General features: G+C 35.3%; 2 protein-coding genes across 4 annotated transcripts; both read left to right on the plus strand.

Annotated features, from left to right (window-relative positions):
* The first annotated feature begins 230 nt into the window (after positions 1-230).
* LOC131646130 (uncharacterized) lies at positions 231-8,307 on the plus strand. 2 transcript variants are annotated; one of them, XM_058916269.1, is made up of 2 exons: positions 231-1,193; positions 7,105-8,307. In XM_058916269.1, the coding sequence occupies exons 1-2, from the start codon at positions 236-238 to the stop codon at positions 7,119-7,121; spliced, it is 975 nt and encodes a 324-aa protein (XP_058772252.1). In that variant the 5' UTR covers positions 231-235; the 3' UTR covers positions 7,122-8,307. The 2 variants fall into 2 exon arrangements, 1 of the variants encoding a protein (XP_058772252.1); XR_009297303.1 differs by lacking the exon at positions 231-1,193 and adding an exon at positions 5,022-5,165.
* A 4,201-nt stretch (positions 8,308-12,508) lies between these two features.
* On the plus strand, positions 12,509-22,703 carry LOC131650348 (GPI ethanolamine phosphate transferase 2). Of its 2 annotated transcripts, XM_058920062.1 has the most exons (17): positions 12,509-12,760; positions 12,857-12,956; positions 14,497-14,541; positions 14,662-14,829; positions 14,938-15,022; positions 15,191-15,297; positions 15,774-15,854; positions 16,810-16,862; positions 16,943-17,045; positions 17,570-17,713; positions 18,272-18,368; positions 19,051-19,276; positions 19,364-19,457; positions 19,545-20,549; positions 21,550-21,642; positions 21,770-22,053; positions 22,172-22,703. In XM_058920062.1, the coding sequence occupies exons 1-17, from the start codon at positions 12,636-12,638 to the stop codon at positions 22,308-22,310; spliced, it is 2,949 nt and encodes a 982-aa protein (XP_058776045.1). In that variant the 5' UTR covers positions 12,509-12,635; the 3' UTR covers positions 22,311-22,703. The 2 variants fall into 2 exon arrangements, with proteins under 2 accessions (XP_058776045.1, XP_058776046.1); XM_058920063.1 differs by lacking the exons at positions 12,509-12,760; positions 12,857-12,956; positions 14,497-14,541 and having other exon boundaries at positions 14,691-14,829; positions 15,196-15,297.
* The last annotated feature ends 321 nt before the right edge of the window (positions 22,704-23,024 follow it).

The following is a 23,024-nucleotide window of genomic DNA, read 5'->3' on the forward strand; positions in this document are numbered from 1 at the left end:
GACATCCTGATTCTGTTTGAGAATTTTTATACTCTGATATTTTCCGCATAAATGCTTGGGGTAGATTTAGGGTGTTACATTAGTGGTATCAGAGCAGGTCGGTCTTGTCCGGCCAAGTGTCGAGTCGTAATGTAGTATAACAATCATGTATTGTTGTTTGTGCTAATTGTTTTTGTGTTGTAGTGACGCTATGGCTGGGAGGAATGATGCTGCGATAGCCGCTGCTTTGGAAGCGATGGCTCAGGCTATGCAGAACCAACCGAATGCTGACGAGAATGCTGGATCTCGTAGTTTGGCGACTTTCCAAAGGGAGAATCCGCCGGTGTTCAAGGGTACGCATGACCCTGATGGTGCTCTTGATTGGTTGAAGGAGCTCGAGCGAATCTTCCGTGTTATGGATTGTACTCCTGCTCAGAAGGTCAGATATGGCATTCATATGCTGGCTAAGGAAGCTGATGATTGGTGGTTGGAGACACTTGCTAGGTTGGAGTTTTCAGGTGAGGAAGTCACTTGGAATGTGTTCCGCAGGGAATTTCTGAGGAAGTACTATCCTGAAGATGTTCGGGGTAAGAAAGAGATAGAATTCCTAGAGTTGACGCAAGGGAACAAGTCTGTGACCGAGTATGCTGCCAAGTTCACTGAGTTGATTAAGTTCTATCCTCACTTTGATGGCGAAGGTGCTGAATTTTCTAAGTGCATCAAGTTTCAGAATGGGTTACGCTCGGAAATCAAGAAGGCTGTTGGGTACCAAAAGATCCGTTTGTTTTCTGATTTGGTTGACAGTTGTAGGATCTTTGAGGAAGATAGTAATGCTCATCACAAGATGGTTAGTGATAGAAGGGGTAAGAATCAACAAAGCCGTGGGAAACTGTATGATGCTGGTAAAGGGAAACAAAGAGTTACTCATGGTCAGAGGTCTAGTGGGGGAGATGCTCCTGCTAGGATTGTATGCTTCAAGTGTGGTCAACCTGGTCATAAGAGCAATGCTTGTACTGCTGATGCGAGGAAGTGTTTCAGATGTGGTAAGATGGGACATGCAATGTCTGATTGTAAGCATAAGGACATGGTATGTTTCACGTGTGGCGAAGAGGGACACATTGGTAGCCAGTGTCCAAAGAAGAAGGCACAATCTGGTGGAAAGGTGGTTGCTTTAGCTGGGACTCCTACAGCTAGTGGAGACCGACTCATCAGAGGTATATGTTTCATTAATAGTACTCCTTTAATCACTATTATTGATACTGGTGCTACTCATTGTTTTATTGCTTCTGATTGTGTTGAAAGATTGGGTCTAATGTTGTCTTCCATGAATGGAGAGATGGTTGTCGATCTTCCAGCTAAGGGATCGGTGACTACTTCTCTGATGTGTTTAAAGTGTCCTTTGTCGATCTTCGACAAAGACTTTGTTGTTGACTTGATTTGTTTGCCGTTAAGTGGATTAGATGTGATCTTAGGTATGAATTGGTTAGAGTATAACTATGTTCATATCAATTGTTTTAACAAGTCCTTGAGGTTTTCTTCTCCCGAGGAAGAAGGAGTTGGTTTGTTGACTGGTAAGCAGTTGAGGGAATTGATGCAAGACGAGGCACAAATGTTCTCGTTGATGGCGTCATTGTCTTTTGAGAATCAAGTTAGAATTGACGAGTTAAAGGTGGTGCGAGAATTTCCTGAGGTATTTCCTGATGAAATTCCTGATGTACCTCCAGAAAGAGAAGTTGAGTTTGCGATTGATCTTGTACCTGGTACCAGACCTGTTTCTATGGCACCGTACCGGATGTCTGCATCTGAGTTGTCTGAATTGAATAAGCAATTAGAAGAGTTGCTTGAGAAAAAGTTTGTAAGACCAAGTGTATCACCGTGGGGAGCGCCCGTGTTATTAGTAAAGAAGAAAGATGGAAGTATGAGACTTTGTGTTGATTATCGGCAATTGAATAAAGTGACGATCAAGAACAAGTATCCGCTTCCAAGAATTGATGACTTGATGGATCAATTGGTGGGTGCTAGCGTGTTTTCTAAAATTGATTTGAGGTCCGGATATCACCAGATTAGAGTAAAAGAAGATGATATTCAGAAGACCGCGTTCAGGACTCGGTATGGACACTACGAGTATTCAGTGATGCCCTTCGGTGTTACTAATGCGCCGGGAGTATTCATGGAGTACATGAACCGTATTTTTCATACTTACTTGGATCGGTTTGTAGTGGTATTCATTGATGACATTCTGATTTACTCTAAATCTGAAGAAGAGCATGAAGAGCATCTGAGAATTGTGTTACAAGTTCTGAAAGAGAAGCAGTTGTATGCCAAGTTGTCTAAGTGTGAATTCTGGTTGCATGAAGTTAGTTTCCTTGGTCATGTCATTTCTGGTCATGGCATTGTCGTGGATCCTTCTAAAGTTGATGCTGTGTTACAATGGGAAGCTCTGAAATCAGCTACAGAGATTAGAAGCTTTTTGGGTTTAGCCGGATACTATAGACGGTTTATCGAAGGATTTTCTAAATTGGCACTTCCGTTGACAAGATTTACTTGCAAGAGAAAAGCTTTTGTGTGGGATATTCGATGCGAAGAAAGTTTCAATGAGTTGAAGAAGAGGTTGACGTCGGCTCCAGTTTTGACTTTGCCTAATCCGGGAGAGCCTTTTGTTGTGTACTGTGATGCTTGTCTGATGGGGTTAGGTGGTGTGCTTATGCAGAATGGTAAAGTGGTTGCTTATGCGTCTAGGCAGTTGAGGACTCATGAAAAGAATTATCCTACGCATGATCTAGAGTTGGCTGCAGTGGTCTTTGTGTTGAAAATTTGGAGACATTATCTTTATGGTTCGAGATTTGAAGTGTTTAGTGACCATAAGAGTTTGAAGTACCTTTTTGATCAGAAAGAGTTGAATATGAGGCAGCGAAGGTGGTTAGAATTATTGAAGGATTATGATTTCGGTTTGAATTATCATCCCGGAAAAGCTAATGTTGTGGCCGATGCTTTAAGCCGAAAGACCTTGCATATGTCGGCTATGATGGCTAAGGAGTTGGAGTTGATTGAGCAGTTCCGAGATTTGAGCTTAGTTTGTGAAGTGACACCGCATAGTGTTATGTTAGGAATATTAAAGATTAACAATGACTTTCTCAACAATATCAAAGAGGCTCAGAAGCTAGATGTGAAGTTGGTGGATTTGATGGTAGGAACCGATCGACTTGAGAAGGATGATTTCAAGTTAGATGCGCATGGTGTGTTGAGATTCCGAGATCGTATTTGTATTCCTGATGATGAAGAGATTAAGAAAGTGATTCTTGAAGAGAGTCATAGAAGCAGTTTGAGTATTCATCCAGGAGCTACAAAGATGTATCAAGACTTGAAGAGTTTGTTTTTATGGCCTGGTATGAAACGTGATGTGGCACAGTTTGTGTATGCTTGTTTGACTTGTCAGAAGTCAAAGATCGAGCATCAGAAGCCTGCAGGGTTGATGCAATCGTTAGAAGTTCCAGAATGGAAATGGGATAGCATTTCAATGGACTTTGTGACGGGATTACCTAATACCTCGAGAGGATTTGATTCGATTTGGGTGATTATTGATAGGCTTACGAAGTCGGCACACTTTATACCTATTAACATCACATTCCCGATTGCAAAGTTAGCAGAGATATATGTCAGGGTGATTGTGAAGTTGCATGGTGTTTCTTTGTGTATTGTGTCGGATAGAGATCCGAGGTTTACTTCCGACTTCTGGAAGAGTTTGCAAGAGGCGTTGGGTTCTAAATTGAGGTTGAGTACGACGTATCATCCACAGACAGATGGTCAGACCGAGAGAACTATTCAGTTATTGGAGGATTTGTTGAGAGCATGTGTTCTTGAGCAGGGAGGTTCGTGGGATACTTATCTTCCGTTGATTGAGTTCACTTACAATAACAGTTACCATTCTAGTATTGGGATGGCACCTTTTGAGGCGTTGTATGGTCGGAGGTGTAGGACTCCGTTGTGTTGGCACGAATCGGGTGAGAGTGTGGTGCTTGGACCCGAGATTGTTAGAGAGACTACTGAGAAGGTGAAGCTTATTCGAGATAAGATGAAAGCTTCTCAAAGTAGGCAGAAAAGTTACCATGACAAGAGGAGGAAATATTTGGAATTCCAAGCTGGTGATCATGTATTTTTGAGAGTCACACCCGTGACTGGTGTTGGGCGAGCTCTAAAGTCTAAAAAGCGCACTCCTCGTTTTATTGGTCCGTATCAGATATCGGATCGAGTTGGGAGAGTTGCTTACCGTGTGGCGTTACCGCCAAATCTTGCTAATTTGCACGATGTGTTTCATGTGTCACAACTCCGAAAGTATGTTTCCGATCCGTCTCATGTGATTCAGATGGACGATGTGCAAGTGCGTGATAATCTCACAGTGGAGACGATGCCTGTGCGAATTGTGGATCGCGAGATGAAGGTTCTAAGAGGCAAGGAGATTGCATTGGTGAAAGTTGTCTGGTTAGGAGCTGCTGGTGAAAGCTTGACATGGGAATTGGAGAGCAAGATGCGAGACTCCTATCCCGAGTTATTTGAATCAGGTAAATTTCTATTTTCGAGGACGAAAATATTCTAGTGGGGGAGAGTTGTAACGCCCAGAAAAATAATTATTTTCTTAATTTAGACATTTGTGATGTTTTCTGAAATTTTTGCGTTTTGGGGCGTTTTAGTCGGTATTAGCTCGGGATAGCGGATCGATATTTAATCGGAGATTTTAACATTTTTAGTATTAGAAATATTAATGAGTTAATATTTAGCGTTTTGGGAATTTTCTGAGTAATTAAGTTTAGACCGGAAATGTGAGACACAGAGTATTCAGTCGGTATATTAAATAATAATATTTTATTTTAATGATATTTAAGTTGAAGTATTTTTTTTATTAAGAGTAGAATAAATTTTTAGTTTAATTAATGATATTTCTAAGTGTTAAGGGGTGTCTTTTGATAGGCCCATTAGGTGGTGGTGGTCTCTTTTGCCATTTAAAATAAATAAAATAAAATAGAAACATAGATAGAGAGAAAGAGAGAACCGAAAAAAGTGAAAAAGAAAAGTAAAGAAAGGAGACTAGGGTTTGTGAAGAGGAGAAAGGGGATCCAAAAGTGTTGCTCTAAAGTGCAATTTTTCTTCAATTTTCCATTGAAACTTCTTAGAGCTGCACTCAATCCAAGGTAAGGGGGGATTCTTACTACCTAAATGAGAATATGATAGATTGTATGTGGGTTTAGGGTATGGATTAATCATTGTGTGGTGTTAAATTTATTTTCTGTTTGAGATTGCAAATGATTTTCGGTAATGTTGTTGTTCATTAATACTGTTTTGAGTTGGAATATATAAATGCACAGTGCTTAGAATAATTAGCACCTTTGAGACGGTCAACCCTTTGTTGTGTGACGTCCAGAAGCCAAGATCAGTTGGCAATGTGTGCTTACAGGTTATTTTCGTTTTAGGCATTCTAGTAAGAAGTTCCATTTTCTCATCATGTGTAGTCCATTGGTATACTCTACAAATTGCTTTTCTCTGTTTTCCTACTTTATCAATGGTTACTTAATATATATTATGTATATAATAGAATTATAATACAATGGTTATGTATATAATAGTGAATATATATATATATATATATATATATATATATATATATATATATATATATATATATATATATATATATATATATATATATATATATATATATATATATATATTTTTAAAACTTTGTTCACTAGTCTGTATTTGTTGTTGTCCTGTGTGCAAATTATGAAGTGACTTACTATTCAATAGAAACCAAAGAGCACAATGTAGTGCAATTGATATACTGAGATGCTTCTTGTGTGAAGCTTGAACATTTACAATGAATATAAATAAATTAAAAATAGTAGAAGTTTAACAAAGTTAAAAACTGTCCCATTTGATCGAATTAAGCGGTATAATTAGTTGTCCGGAATTTGATGAAAATTTACGTGATAACTAAGTTTAATTAGTAGGTTAATGTGGTGGTGATATTTTGTTGAAATTGTGCTATTTTACGAACCTACTGAAATTGTATGGATTTGAATATCCTTTATATTAAATGTTGGTTTTTGAATAAAAAAATGAAATAGTAAATTAAAATAAATATGGTGTGATATTAATTAGTTGGTTAAATTTAATAGTTGAATTAATTGCAACGAGTCTATTTAATTGAAAAATACTTAGACTTGGATAAATTATTCGGTTTATCGGTAAATTACGGGATCTTGAGAAATTGACCGTAATTGCGTTTTGGTTGAATATTTAGGTTGAGAATAATATATTGCTATGCCAATTATGTTGTTTTGATAATTAACATTATCTCTAATTGAGTTAGATGTTAATTTGGAAGTTGTTTTGACTTATTTGATATATTGGCATATTGCGATTATTTTGCGAATTGACCGAAAACTATGGTTTGGGTTTGGATGCATTTGTTGCAAATAATGTTGTGATTGCCGATATGATTATTATTGTACATTGTCCTGTGTGTAGCCTTAAGGTGTGAATCCTAGTGAATTTTGATATTTTATATATATTGTTATGAAGTTGATAATCCCGTTGTTAAGATTGTGTCGTGAGTCTTTGGGATAAAGTTAAACGGTGTGATTGTTGATATGTGACCGTTGTTGTGTTGTTGTTATATCGTTGTTTCGTTGTCGAATCGTGGTCGTTGTATGTTTGCGCATAGCATAGCATAACATAAAGTTGAACGGTGTGATGTTGATATGTGACCGTGTTGAAGGCTTTGCCTTATGCCTCGGAATTACTGGCAATGTTCTAAGTTGGGAGTTTTACTCCAATGGTACCACATGCATATGCATAGTTGAGTCGCATTCGAGTCTTTGTTAGTTCTTGTTGGTTGAAGTTGTTGTCCATGCACTGTGATGCTTATGTGTTGATTTAATGAAGATGCCGATGTGTTGATATCAAGACTATTCTTTGATGATGTTCTTAGTGTTGTTTATGTTGATGTTGTGTGAAACGGTGGTTCATTTATATTCATCACCTAATATATGATTTATCATAATCTTATTTATATAGTTTGATATCTCACCCTTTCTGTTTGAATGTTGCCTCCACGTGGGTAACGTGCAGGTAATCCAGATGAGTAGCTGTTTCCGCTTATAGTCGAGTTTTGGGTGTCATTGCTCTGATACGTAGCACTTGGGGGGAAATAAACACTTGCTTGATGTTGTTATTTGCTTATTGAACCTTATGATGTATTTGAGGATTTGTTTGTATTGTTTCTTTTTATGATTCAAAAGATGTTATGTCTTAATTGTTGGATCATTGTGAATCTGTTGCATGTTGAACCTAAGTTGGGTTATGCTATGAATACTATGTTATTCAAAAGTTGAGATATATGTTATAAGTTTTGTTCACTCCAATCCTGATAGTGTTATGTATTAGTTTAAAAAGCATGACAGGTTTATGTTTATGTTGAATGTGTGACATCCTGATTCTGTTTGAGAATTTTTATACTCTGATATTTTCCGCATAAATGCTTGGGGTAGATTTAGGGTGTTACAGTATGCCACTTCACCTATCCTTTCCGAAATCTGATAAGGACCAATGAAACGCGACGTTAAACTATGCAACCCGTCACTGGCGTAACTCGAAGAAACACATGATCATCCTTCTCAAACTCGAGAGCCTTCCTCCTCTTATCATGATAACTCTTTTGACGACTCTGAGAAGCCTTCATCTTCTCTTGAATCATCTTAATCTTATACGTTGTCTCTTGAATCAATTCGAGTCCAACCACAACACTCTCTCCCGATTCGTACCAACACAAAGGATTTCTACACCTTCTACCATAAAGAGCCTCAAAAGGTGCCATTCCAATACTAGAATGGAAACTGTTATTGTATGTAAATTTGATCAAAGGAAAGAAATTATCCCAATTCCCTCCTTGTTCCAAAACACAAGAACTCAAAAGATCTTCAAGCGATTGAATAGTCCTCTCCATTTGACCATCGGTTTGCGAATGATACGCCGAACTCAAACGCAACTTCGTACCCAAGGCACTTTGCAAACCTTTCCAAAATCTCAAAGTGAACCTCGGATCTCTATCCGAAACAATACTCGACCGAATATCATGCAAACACACAATCCTCTCGATGTAAAACTTAGCAAGCCTCTCCATCGAATAATCCATTCTCATCGGAATAAAATGAGCATATTTCATCAACCTATCCACAACGACCCAAATCACTTCACAATTACCCGATGTTCTCGGTAAACCCAAAACGAAATCCATAGAAATACTATTCCATTTCCACTCAGGAATAGATAACTGTTGCATCAAACCAGACGGTTTTTTATTTGACTTTTGACAAATCAAACAAGAATACACAAATTCTGCTATGTCCTTCTTCATACCTTGCCACCAAAACATTTTCCTCAAATCTTGATACATTTTAGTAGCACCAGGATGAATACTCAAACCACTTCTATGCCCTTCCTCAAGAATTCTCTTCCTCAAATCCGCAACATCCGGAACACAAACTCGATCATGACACCTCATGATACCATTCTCATCAATCCGAAAGTCACCACCGTTGCCTTGATTAATCAATGTCATAACATCGACTAACTTCAAATCTGATTTTTGACCTTCTCTAATTTCATCAAGAATGCCACACGTAAGCTTCAACATACCAAGCTTAATACAAGAAGATGTCGTTTCATAAACCAAACTCAAGTCTCTAAATTGTTCCAACAAGTCAAACTCTCGAACCATCAACATAGACATATGCAATGACTTCCTACTCAATGCATCGACTACAACATTCGCCTTTCCAGGATAGTAATTCAAACCAAAATCATAGTCTTTCAAGAACTCCAACCATCTCCTTTGCCTCATATTCAACTCTTTCTGATCGAACAAGTACTTCAAAATCTTGTGATCACTAAACACATCAAACCTCGATCCGAACAAATAATACCTCCAAAGTTTTAACACAAATATAATAGCTGCCAACTCCAAATCCGAACAAATAATGCTTCCAAAGTTTTAACACAAACACAATAGCTGCCAACTCATGAACTTTGAGTTGCCTTGAAGCATAAGCTACAACTTGTCCTTTTTGCATTAGAACACCTCCCAAAACCCTAGTCTGGTGATCTGAGCAAACCTGAGCCCTGATGACTGATGTCTAATCAACATAGGTGGATAAATGAATCATTTGAGTCCCATGATTGTATTAGAGGTTATTCTTATATTGATTGATCCTTTGCCTGAACTCCTTTGTCCTTGAGCACCCTCGATTGGGTATCAGACAAACAAGTGACTGCTCTGAGTATCTGTCTTGAGTTTGATGAGATGTTTGGAGGTATGACATCTCAGGGGGGTCAAAATTAGGGTATGACACTCAGCATGTTCCTCTTCACTCTTAGAATAAATCAAGATGTCATCGATGAACACAACAACAACCTTATCCCCAACCAACTGATCCATCAAATTATCAATTCTCGGAAGTGGATATCGGTTCTTAATCGTCACTTTGTTTAATTGTCTATAATAAACACATAATCTCATCGAACCTTATTTCTTCTTGACTAATAGAATAGGTGCACCCCACGGTGATACACTAGGACGAATAAACCTCTTCTCAAGCAAATCTTCCAGTTGACTCTTCAACTCTTTCAACTCAAAAGCAGACATCCTATAGGGAGCCATCGATACAGGACTAGTTCCAGGAACTAAATCAATCGAAAACTCCACTTCACGTTTCGGAGGTAAATCACTTATATCTTCAGGGAATACCTCCGTAAACTCACAAACTATTGGAAATTCTTCAATTGTTCTCTTCTCACGAATATCCAAAGTTGTCAACAACATAAACAATTCAGCCCCATCTTGCACCGACTCATCAACTTGCTTAGCAGACAAACAACTCTTCCTTAACACCAATCTCAGGAAAAATAACTGTCTTATCAAAATAACCGTTAATATAAGGAATATTCAACAGGATGAGAATCTAAAATAAGGCAAAACTAATCCATTACTTACAAAATCCTTCCTTAAACCTAAAGGAATGGACTAAAAAATGGTTAGAGATGTTAAGTGTAAGCCTACATTAGCTAAGAAATCTGCATAAGTGTTGCCTTCCCGGTAGATGTGGGAGAAAAAAAGATGCCTGTTGTAATGGTACAAGATACAAACGTTCCATCTCCTTTTGATTTGCCAAGGAACCAAAGAAGGATTAGAGAAAGATTGCACCACAAGTTTGGAGTCCGACTCTATCTAAAGGTTATTCCAACCTTTCTCCATAGCCAGCTTTATAGCACACAAAGCATCCTGGAACTCCGCTATAGTAGACGAAGGTCAAGGGACAAAATTAGCGAACGCTAAAAGGAAATTGCCTAAGTGATCCCGAAAGAGGCCACCACAGCCCGCAGTCGTGGAATTAGGAAGGAAAGCTCCATCTGTGTTGCATTTCACCCAATGAAGAGGAGGAGGAGCATTTCACATCAATATTCCATTTCATTCCTCCTATAAACAGGGATCTTCTCCTCTTCATTTTGCAAGCTTTTGAGAGCCAAATCACCCCTGCCAAACTCACTTTTGAGCTCTATTTAGGGGATGTTATTTATATAATAATGAAGATGTGCTTGAATAGGTCCAACCCTGTGCAAGAGCAACAAACTCTACAGCACAGGGCCCTAAATTTTAGGAATTTTTCATTAATATTAAGCGACATAATAAATGGTATAATAAAAATACATTAAATAAAAAAGTGTTATGATAAAAATCCAATACATAAAAAATTGAGAATGATCAAAATTTAAAATAATTATAATTAATTTTATTTTTTATTAATATATAATAATATTTTTGATGTGTCATTTTTAATTATCATAATTTCATTTTTTTAAAAAATTTGAGTCCATTTTTTAAATTAAAATGAGGTCTCCAGATTGATTGGGCTGACCTTGTGCTTGAATAGTTGGGGGTTAAATCGCGTGCTTAGTTTGACGGTTAATAATGCCTCATTTAATGATGCTGGGGTTGAGCGTCTCAAAAAAAGACTTTTGTCTAAGAATAATTTAATTATGAGTGGAAACCATTTTCATATGCAGTGTTGCGCACATATATATTGAATTTAATTGTGAAAGAAAATTTGAAAGACATTGATGATTCTGTTGGTAGAATTTGTCATGCTGTGTGGTATGCTAGATCTTCTCCTGCGAGACTTGCTAAATTCAAGGCATGTTTTGATAAAAAAAAAACATGAATCATAAAGATGGACAATAAAAATGTTTAATTTTTTATTATTTCATAGTAAAATTTTTTTTTGATAAACTATTTCATAGTAAATTTTCTTTTTTTGACTAAATAAAATATTCATTCATTCCAATCGATAGAGTACATTGTTGCAATACAAATTAAAAATCGCCAAAAACAAAAAGGATCAATCTGCAAACAAACTCACAACATCCATGTTAATAGCATAAAACGGCAAATTGCATATGCCTACGAATATAACTATGACTATATTGAAATGTCTGAAATATTCATGCCTCCAGATCTGTAGCGTTAATAGCACCAAAGTCATAGATAGGATCTGCACTAGATCGAAACTCATATTTTAACTTGAAACAAATGAACACTGCGCACAAAGACAGAAAAATAAAATATACCGCACAAAGACGGGAAATCAAAACAAACAACGACGCACTAAAATGACGAAATCACAAAAAAAACACTAAGTATAAGTGAAAATCACTTAATAAACTAATAGAGAAACAAGAACAATTTGGAGGGGTGATTTTGGATCAAAATTGATCCTAAATCACCCCTCTTTAGGGGATACAGAAGAAGAAGAAAAGTGACGATTAAAATAATATTTTTTAAGTAAATGATATATTAATAACTTTATTTATATTTAATATTTTTAAATAGTTAATTGATTTGATGAGCTGACGATTAAAATAATATTAAACGAAATAATAATAATTTTAATATTTTATAATTAAAAAATAATCTTTATAATTTTTTATTTGTTTATAATTATTGAAATATTTTAATTTATGAAATTATATAATTTTTTAAAATTAATTAAATAATTATTAAACAATAAATAGTCACATATTTTAAATAAAATTAATTGACAGTGTAAAAATATTTTACAATCTGTTAATCATGATCATTATAATTTTATATATTTTTAATTTTTTTTAATCACATTTAAAGTATCACATATGAATTATCGTAATTTATCGATGATATACGACTTTTTACACTGATAATACATATCAATTAAAGAAAAAAAGATATGCATTGACATTGTAAAATAGTTTTACACTGTCAACCAATGACGATCATGAATCAGGACAAGTCACACTGAAAATTTTAAAAAAATTAAATGACATAATAAAACGTTATATTCTAATTGGATCCGTGCATAACCATTAAACTCATCAATTAAACACTTTAAAAAAAATAAAAACAAAAAATAAAAATTCACACATTTTTATCCATAATCATGAGAAATATGAAATGACTGAACTGACAGTGGCAGTGAAGTAATTTCGTCTTCCGCCACATCGGTCATCTCTCTCGCGTGCTGCTCGGACCTTCTCTAGTCCGTACTCCGCATTTGGATCCATCCGATTTTCAAATGTCATCAATTTCATGCACAAAGCTAACACTATTCACCATCGCTGCACTCACACTCCAGTTCATCGGTCTCTATCTTTTCGTCTTCAGTTTCTTCCCCGTCAAACCTCTTCTCTCCGGCTACAGGTAACACCTTCAACTTCCAACATATCTGTATACACTTAAAATTTATCACATCAAATCTCTATCACGCTCGTTATTTGATTTTTGTTTCAATTTTAGTGACTCTGAGAGTTTCCGACACCCAGCCTGCGATGGCGCTGTCAATTCAAGTCCGAACGAAGCGTCTCTGCCTCCAGATCAAATTCGGGCTTTGTATCAGGTTCTGCTTCTGAATTGCAAACTCCGTTGGTTATTTTCGGATCGTTGATATATTTTTTCTGATTTTTTAAGCATACAATCAATAATATTCATAAAAATTAGTTTGATAATAGATCACAGTATACGGTAGATTTATTCCATTTCTATTTGTTACGAATTGGAGATTCGTAGGATTTGTTACGTTGTGATATTTTATATTTAATGCTGTAATATTGAATTTTTAGTACCAAAACTATGCTAACTGACTTGCACCTCTCCTATAAAAGAATAAACCATCAATTTAGTGTTTAAACTATATAAATATCTCTCTAAAACTAATTGAGCAACGTGGAATGGAAAGTGAAATGGAGTGGAACTCGGAATAAAAATGTCATTCAATTGTTTGAGTATTTTATGATAGAATAAAGCAATTTTGTCTATCAACCCAAGTAAGACGGTGCAAAAAATGATGGAAAGTGATGGAATATGATGTAATGCATTCCATTTGGTTCCACTCCATTCCATCATTTTTAATTAATCCAAACAATGGAACATAAGTTTATACCATTCCACCCCATTCAATTCCATCAATCGGCAATGTTTGGATTGATGGAATGATATAAATTTATGTTTCATTGTTTGGATTAATTAAAATAGGATGGAATGGAGTGGAACTCGATGGAATGCATTCCATCCCATTCCATTACTTTCCATCATTTTTGGTATCCTCAGATTTGGACGGAATGACAAAATTACTCTATTCCGTCATGAAATACCCAAACAATGAAATGTCATCTTTGTTCCATTCCACCCCGTTCCGCTCTATTCCACTTTGCTCAATTAATTTTATGTTTGTTTTATAATATCCAAACATTGCCTTAGTCTCTGAACTATATAAATATAATTTTTAGGCCTTAAAGTATATAAAATATATAATCGGTCAATTTTGTCTATTAAAATGTTAACGACTAAATTAAAAGATTTCATATACTTTAGGAACTATTTAGTACATTTATATAGTTTTGGAACCAAATTGATGGTTTATTCATTGCTTATTAATGGTTGAAGATAGACTAGACTGGACAATGGGATTGTTTGTTGTAGTTGTAGTTGGAACTTGGACTTTATTTGAAAATGTTAAGCAAATGCGCACCCTACGATAAGCTATGAATTATCTACACAAGACGGCACTAATAAACCTGCACCGGTGATAATTTGAAAAGATAGAACTAATTGAGTGTAACCACATTTGTCGGTAACTTACACAGAAGAATGTTGGATACCATACACGTCTTGGTTACCGTACATTCTTGGATGTGGCTTTCAACTTTAACTCCCAGGCTTATTCCCATGACAATCTTTGATACATAACACATATATTTTGAGTACATTCATGAATGTTGGTAGGATCATATGTTATGCAGTAATTTTTTCGATATCGAAAGAATTCTTACAGACTTTGATTTGCACATAATAAATGGTGATTAGTTGATTTAATTTAATTCTCATTTCTGTTTCTTGTTTTGTTGTTACTGAAATGTTTGGGAAAATGCTCTGTGTAGGAAGTATCTGAGATGCCTCCTACGTATGATCGCCTCATCTTAATGGTATACACAACTTTCATATATTCTGGGATCTATAATTTGGTCATTTATTTGTTTACGGCTGTTCATGGTCTGAGGCATTATTGAAGATATTAATTTGTCTCACACGAGCAATTTATACAGGTCATTGATGGTCTTCCAGCAGAATTTGTGCTTGGCAAGAAAGGTCAGCCACCAAGCAAGGCTTTTGTGGAAGCTATGCCATACACCCAGTCATTGCTGGCAAATGGTATGGGTGTTGGATATCATGCAGTAGCTGCAGCGCCAACAGTTACCATGCCTCGCTTGAAAGTTAGTGTCGGTTCCAGTTTCAAATGTGGAAGTTTGTAGAGAGCACATGATCTGAGTTTCCTTTTTCTTTTTCCAACTTCATATTTTATCTTGTGTTTGTTGTTCCAGGCCATGGTTTCTGGAGCAATAGGAGGTTTTTTGGACGTGGCTTCCAACTTTAACTCTCAAGCTTATTCAGATGACAATCTTCTTGGTTAGTTGAGCGTGTTGAAAAAATTGAACTTATCATTTGAATTTTCTTAGACCAGTAATGATTCCCTCATTACTTGTTGCAGCACAATTCTTTAAGATTGGATGGAAAAATTGAACTTATCATTTGAATTTTTTAGACCAGTGATGATTCCCTCATTACTTGTTGCAGCACAGTTCTTTAAGATTGGATGGAAAATGGTTATGCATGGTGATGATACATGGCTGAAGTTATTTCCTGGATTCTTTGCACGGCATGATGGAGTTAGCAGTTTTTTTGTAAGTCTTCAATGTACATATCAGCATAGAGACATGGTCTTGTGCTTCCATATAGGCTAGAGCACTCATTTAGTTATCAGTAATAACAAATTCACAATTTGTTGGGCATATTTTTTATTAAAAAAAGAGTTGTATGACCTCTCAAATCCCTTTATCGTATACTCATTCCGTCCCACAATATCTGTCAAATTTGCATAAATAAATTATCCCAAGCTTTAGTGGCTTATTTTTCTAATGTACCTTCTTAACTAATGTTATGTGCATCACTCTCAAGTTATTATTCCTCACTTTGCTTTTATAATAATGAACTAGTAGTATGGGTAATTGGGTAACATCATCATTCTCTTTCTTTCATTTATTATATTATCTTAATATGTGAGAAATGGTCCAGTGCGACGAATATTGTCGGACGGAGAGTATATATTTTGGTTGCTCTATTCTTAACATTGTTATATTGAAACTACTTGCCACTATAGGTTAAAGATACTGTACAAGTAGATCGCAATGTGTCTAGACATCTTGGTGATGAACTTAGCAGGGATGACTGGAATTTTCTCGTAAGTAGCACAGCCACTTCATAATTTTGTTCCTACCTAATGCTACTTGAATTCCTATTTTGTAATGATTTTTGACTATTGATTTTTATACTGTTGTCTTTCTGGTTTAAGATATGCTCTTATGCCTTTGTTTTATTTATTTTGTCTATAGAACCTGTTGGTTTTACATTTTTTCCTCTCTCTTTTATTCATGTTATTTTTCCGGCAAAAAAGTGGAAGTTGTTATAGTGTGGGTGTCATATCACCAATGAAGATTATTGCCAGTTATTATGTGGAGTATTTTTGAGTTATGGATAGTAAAAATAAGTTTTTAGGGTGTATGCATTTTAAAATTTATTTATATTCCATGATTTTTTCCTTAAGACAACTATTTCCTTACATACAGATTTCTTGAATGAGATTTCAATATGAATTAGTTTAAATATGTTGGTAATTTTTGACAATTAAATTAGACAGTCAGAGTGTTATGCTGCTGTTTGGAACTTGTGCAATTTGACTGCATGAAAACATTTTCCCTTCATTTCCTTGAAATCTAACTATATATCAAGTTGACCTTTTCTATGGACGCACATTAGGATGATGGTTTGGTTCTATCATACCAAACCAACAGAATTTGTTTTTATCTGCTATAATAGTTCATTTGGTTCTACATACATGATTACACCAAATAGGAAAAAATAACTTTATTTGGTTTTACCTTTTAATATTTACTCCAAACTCTAATCGATTTGCTTATTGCTAGATAATACACTATTTTTTGTATCTCATATCAACAGAGTTCTTTCTACTCGTGACTTTTGTGAAGATTTCAATCTACTTTTGCACTCAATTTTTGGTTTTACATAGTTTAACCATACATGTCAATTGTTGGGTTTTTCGATTATTTCAGAATATCATGATGTTTTTCAATAGAGAATTCATTGTATTCTATGCACATTTACTGAGTTTATTTTAGATACTTCATTATCTAGGATTGGATCATGTTGGTCATATTGGTGGACGCAGCAGGTATCATCACTAACTCTCTGCACTATACACTTTAGTTCCATTCTGTTCTCTAAGCTTCTCTGGGACCTTTCATGTTTCAGTGGATTAATGGCTTCAAAACTTTCTGAAATGGATGAAGTAGTGAAAATGATTCATACTAATATATTGCAAAATCAAGCAAATGATCAAGGGCAAACACTTCTGGTTTGTGACTATCTCTTTGTTGCTCTTTTGAATTGTGCACTACAGAATTCACATGACTTATTTATTGTGGTGTGTGAAGTGACATTAATAAGGACCGGAGAGTCCCCCCATTGAATTTATCTATTTATCTTGCAACGTATAGGACTTGTAGAAATTTCATTTAGTATTTGCATGCATGAGCCTGAGCCTGCACGCATGGTTGTATAAGAAAACAGAAAACATATGTTGGTGTTCTACATTAATGCTTGCTTTTAATTTTTAAATTGATGATTAATGGCCCTTGGCTTTGTCATGCATCCATGTTACATTTTCATGACTATTCAAATCACAACTTTTAGTTTTGATCATACCTGCAGCAATAAGAATTTGCATTTGTGATTATACATCTTTGATGTTATGTACTTTGAAGAGTAACTTAGGTCATCTAATTTTCTTTAGGGGTATTTTCAATTAGTTACTGTAAAGACAGAGTCCATTCAAAAGTTTGAAGATTTAAATAATATCTGCTGTAAATTGCCATACAGGTTGTAGTCAGTGACCATGGAATGACAGAAAGTGGTAATCATGGAGGTTCGTCGTACGAGGAAACAGACTCCCTAGCTCTATTCATTGGACCAAAAAATCATGCTTCTGACCACACATTATCTTATCATGACACAATTTTTCAGGTATGGACCTATACTTCATGCTTGTAGTTGTATCACAAAGACTAACCAATTTTGATAATTTTTATATCTTCTCTTGAATCTGAATGTGTTGCCAAATCAGTTAGCAAACCTTCAGAGCATTTTCTAGCATCAATTGTATTAGCCAATTTATGTCTCTATGCTTCCTAATGCGAAGAACTTTTTTGGTTTTAAATGATTTTGTTACCTAATATGAACAAAGCATCTAACTTCATTAATTTGGAATGATCAAGTACAATTGATACTTATATTTGAAGAAGAATGCATACTCTACATTCTAGGAGTGAGTACATACTAACAATTGCTATTTATGGAAAGTTACCTTACAAGATACTAACTTTCTATAAAGGGAAAGTTTGCATATCAAGTTAGTTATTGAAATAACTAACTTGTAACTAATCTCCTATCTCATTGTGCGTTATAACCGTCCCTGTTTTCATGTTTGCCAATCTCAAACTTAACGTTAACAACCCACATATAAAGTATCTTGGGCTGTAGGAGGTTAACTATTCATGCAACTTACATCGTATTGTACAACAGGTTGACATTGCGCCAACATTAGCTTTACTTTTTGGCGTGCCAATTCCCAAAAACAATATTGGTGTTTTGATCTCTCAAATGGTCGACTCTATGACATGTTAGTTCTCTTTCTCTCTGTCTATTTATCAAATAAACTAATCCAAAGGTGATATTGCGTTCCCCCCATCTGTTTCCAATGTTCTATGAAGCTTATACATGCATGATGGGTCCTGACACAACACATACTCAGATATGTGGACACTGCTTATGTCGAAAATATGACACCGAGACACACACATATTTACAAAATTAAATATTCACATCATTTATAGAAGATATTTGAGAGAGATGCCCCCCAAATGGCCACTAAGACAGAATGAAGATGATGACCCTGACGGATCAAATAAGAGGCCTGAAAAGGGAAACCCAAAACGAGAAGTTGGGAAAGCAAAATGAAGATTGAAAAATGTGGAAAGCTGTGTATGCAGAAAGAAGTGGGAACATTTCAAATGTCTACTTAAAAAATCTTTTATATTATTACTTTCAAAATCTTTTTGTTTCTAATCTTTTTACAATAAACATAGATGCGATCATTCTGACTATAGCTGAGTGTCCAAAGGAAGAACAAAAAATATTATAGGGGCCATTTGTCTGAGGTGTTTGAGCGTGTCAGACATGCTGACACACCTAAACCCACAAATGTTGATGTTTCATGGCTAATGTTTCTTTAAGCAATGTTATATGTTGCAACAGCATAATTATGTAATTGTATTTTTTTTTTTCATTCTTTGGTGCATTAGATGAGCAAAGTTTGAGGGCACTGCAGTTGAACTCATGGCAGTTATTCAGATTACTTCAAACACAATTGCCTGATTTGTCTTGTAGAAAATTTCCATGTGATGCTTTTATTACTAATAGTGGAGCCACAATGAGTGAATGCAAAGGTAGCAAGGAGAAGTTGTTTTGTTGCTTGTATTTAAACGCTGCCACTCTTCATGATACCTGGAGGGCTGAAGTAGTCATCAAGTATGTAACAATTCTGTGTTTCATGTTTTTAATGAATTCTACAAGAAATGTTTGCAATCATTTTTTTATTTGCCATTTATTTTTTAGGTCTATTACTACAGAAGGCTACAACACCACTGTTGCAGCATATCATGAGTTTCTGAGCAGAGCAAGCGAGTGGCTATCACACAAAGCAACTGATGTATGCATAGTCTTCAATGTTTAGAGTTTCTATTGATATTTATCTCTCTTTCTGTTCTATTGATTCATGACAGTTGTATTTGTTCAGAGACCAGTTAGTTTACTTGCTTTTGGAGTTGCTGCTTTGATCACATCATGCTTGATACTTCTGAAACTTCTATTTGTTATCAATAAAGAAGTTCTTACTTTGGAGATTCAAGATGTTGAGAATTATTCAAAGCCATGGAAGTTGGATGAAGTGTTCATTTTCCTTGGCATCCTCATCCTTGTCATTAGTATGGGATCGAGTTCCATGGTCGAGGAAGAGCATTACATTTGGCATTTTCTAACATCGACAATAAACTTGTTATTTTTTCGGAAAGCAATACAATCGTTTGACCTTAGCAAAGCAGTTGATGATCACATTTCACTAGGGAAAGAAAAATACACATCAGGCCAAATTTGTTTGTTATTCCTTACTCTGTTTTCTGGAAGAATTTTGAAAGGCTGGCATCAAGGTGGTGTGAATTGGACTAACCTTCCTGACATTTCTACCTGGCTTGAGCAGGCTGGAAGTCAATATATAAACCTGATTAAGATAGCATCATGTATCATGATCATCACGTTGGGCATATTTTTATTATTTCTCTTGCAGTCCAAAACAAAAGTTGTAACAGTCATTGGGCTCAGCCTTTTAATGTCTGGTTTGTTGGTATTGCAACATTTTATGAAACATCAGGACATGTCTGCCTCATACAATAAGGATGCCACCTTATCAGTTCAAGTTTTCTATGCCATTATGGGAATTACTACTGTTACAGTTGTATTGGTTTTACCGTGGATTATGCCTATAAAAATTCGTGAAATGCGCTCAAAATGGAACCTCTACATGTCAGCTTCTGTTCCTGGAGAAGTTCATAATATGACACCGATATTTGTTTTAAAAGATTCTTTGCATGTTATGGGGTGTGTGTACATAACATCATGGTGTCTTCTGCAATTGTTGCTTCAACGACCAATTAATGCAATGCCTTTGGTGTTGCTCAATGTTCAAATCTTGGCTTACATCCAAGCCTTTTCTTCTTGTGGGTCACATCATAAGCAATGGGTTGAGGTAAGTTGTAAGATTTGTGAATAAACTTTTATTTTATATTTTGTAGCAGATTAGCTTTAGGCTCTCGAGTAACACTCTGGAAGTGATTTCACCGGATTCTAACTGGATTAGGGTTTTTAAATTCTTTTTATTGTGTTTTGATTTGTGTGTATTTTTTAAACTTTAAGGGTTTAGAGTTCAGAGTTAAAATTGCTTTTTTCAAGCATTATTTCTTTTTGCATCAGATTTTCATGAAATTTCAATCATATATTGAGTATTAGTTTATTGGTGGCATCCTCAAATTTCTTGGAGGGAGAGACCAAGACTCTCAAATTTCTTGGATTAGTTTATGTGTGTATTATGTGTTCTCTATAGTGTTTGTAACTATGTGTATTATGCACTCGTTTATTTTTAATTGTAGTATTGTCCTATGCTTCTTTGGAACACACGGCTTCCTGTTTGCTACTATCATTTACATGTTTTTTTTAACTAATCATAAGCCTCTTTTTGCTACAAATCACATATATCATTTGTCCCGCTAAAATGGGATGCCATAGGTTTCTTAAGTAAAATACTCTCACATAGCAAGCACATGTTGTTTAAGTCTCATATCTTACTTGATGCTAGTTTCTAATAAATAACTCTCGCATTCATACATGCTTCGGTCAACTGTCCCCCACTGACCCAACTACCTATCTGTTGCTAGAATAATAGGAGCAGGGGTTGATTAACAAAGCACTAGGCTTTCACACTATGAAATACAGGTTTGGATGAAAATTGTAGCTGAGTATCTCTATAGCAGTGAAGTATTGATGCTATGATATTTAACTATACATTCTACAAAAATTAAATTACTGTAACCTTGTAACACTGGATTGTTGAGCTGATAACTAGCAAACCACACCATGACTGTTAATTACGTGTACTTGTTTCTATGCATCATGTAATTTCTTTGGATACATAATGAATATTTAAATGCGCTAAAAATGCATTTCATGTACTGATACTGTGCATTTGTTAGATTACTGCATTGTACAATCTGGGAATGGCAGGCCATTTTGCTCTTGGGAACAGTAACACGCTAGCTACCATTGATGTGGCTGGAGCTTTTATTGTAACATCTCCTACTTTTCTTTTGCAATTATTTTCAAAAGATCATGATATTTTCTGCATTGCATTTCAGATTTAAATTCTCCATAAATATCTATTTTTCTCAGCAAGGTATTACCTTTTGTTGGCAGGGAATTTCAAGTCACTCAACCTTCCTTTCAGGTGTTCTAATGTTCATCATTACATATGCGTCCCCAATGTTATTCTTTTTTTCTTTGGTCATGTACATCTCTATCAAGGTCAGAATCTGTCCATTAGTTACCGGCGATGGAAATTCTGGAGAAATTCTCAAGTCTCTTCTTGGATTTCCTTGCCTAGTACCACTGAGCATAAACTCCACTCTCTTGTCGGCAAACACAATCGTCTTAGTGTTGATGAGGAACCATTTATTTATTTGGAGTGTCTTTTCCCCCAAGTGAGTCTTCCTTTCTCTGATTTATTGAAGTAATAAGGACAAATCATGATTTTTTGACATTTTTATTTATGGATATCATTTAACCTTTTAAAACGCACACCGCCAATTTGTTCTGCAGGTATCTTTATGTCTGTGCAGCAACTGCATGTGTCTATATCGGGGTCTTCATTGTTGTTGCAACCGTGATTTATACATATATAGTACTTTTCTGGTTGAGAAAGAGCTTGTCCATAACTAGCAAGGAAAATGATACATGATCATCAATGTTAACAAAAAATTATTACTTACACTGTCAAAAAGCAATTTGGACTCGATAAAGTGCTTGGCGAGTAAGTGAATGTTGTTTTTGTTTCTTTTGATTTCCCGGAGCATGACAAAGTGAAAAATATGGAGATGCTTTTAGAGAAAATTAAAAACAGCTAAACCTATCTATGCCGATTTGTGAATTGAGCTGGGATTTTATACACAGTTCATGAACTAACCTTTAGACTAAGTACATTTTAGGGTATCTCTGTTTTTAATTTTTTTGTTTTAAACAGACAGAAAAACTTGTTTGAAGGCAATGTTGTGTAAACTGCTAAAGAACAACTACTGTTTTTAGCTTTAAAAGCAGAAATTGGAAAACAAGTTATGGTTGTTCTTGTTTTGTATACTGTTTTCAATGACAAATCAAGTGCGTCTTCAACCCTATGATTGGCAACTCTAATTAATTTGTTGGACAATTTAGAGTAGGTTTTTAATAAAAAATTGTGCAACAAATTATCATTTTGGACAATCTTTTGAGTTAAAAGGTAGTGCATTGACGGTGTAAAAAATCTTTACACTGTCATTCAATAGAAACATTTTATTCTGCCATATTATATCAGTAATTTAAAATTTACAGTTAGATTTGGCGCTTAACAAGGTTGTGATTGGTTGACAGTGTAAAACTTTTTTACACTATCAGTGCATCACCCTTTTTCTTATCTTTT

This window comes from Vicia villosa, linkage group LG2, assembly GCF_029867415.1.
Source record: "Vicia villosa cultivar HV-30 ecotype Madison, WI linkage group LG2, Vvil1.0, whole genome shotgun sequence".
NCBI lineage: Eukaryota > Viridiplantae > Streptophyta > Magnoliopsida > Fabales > Fabaceae > Vicia > Vicia villosa.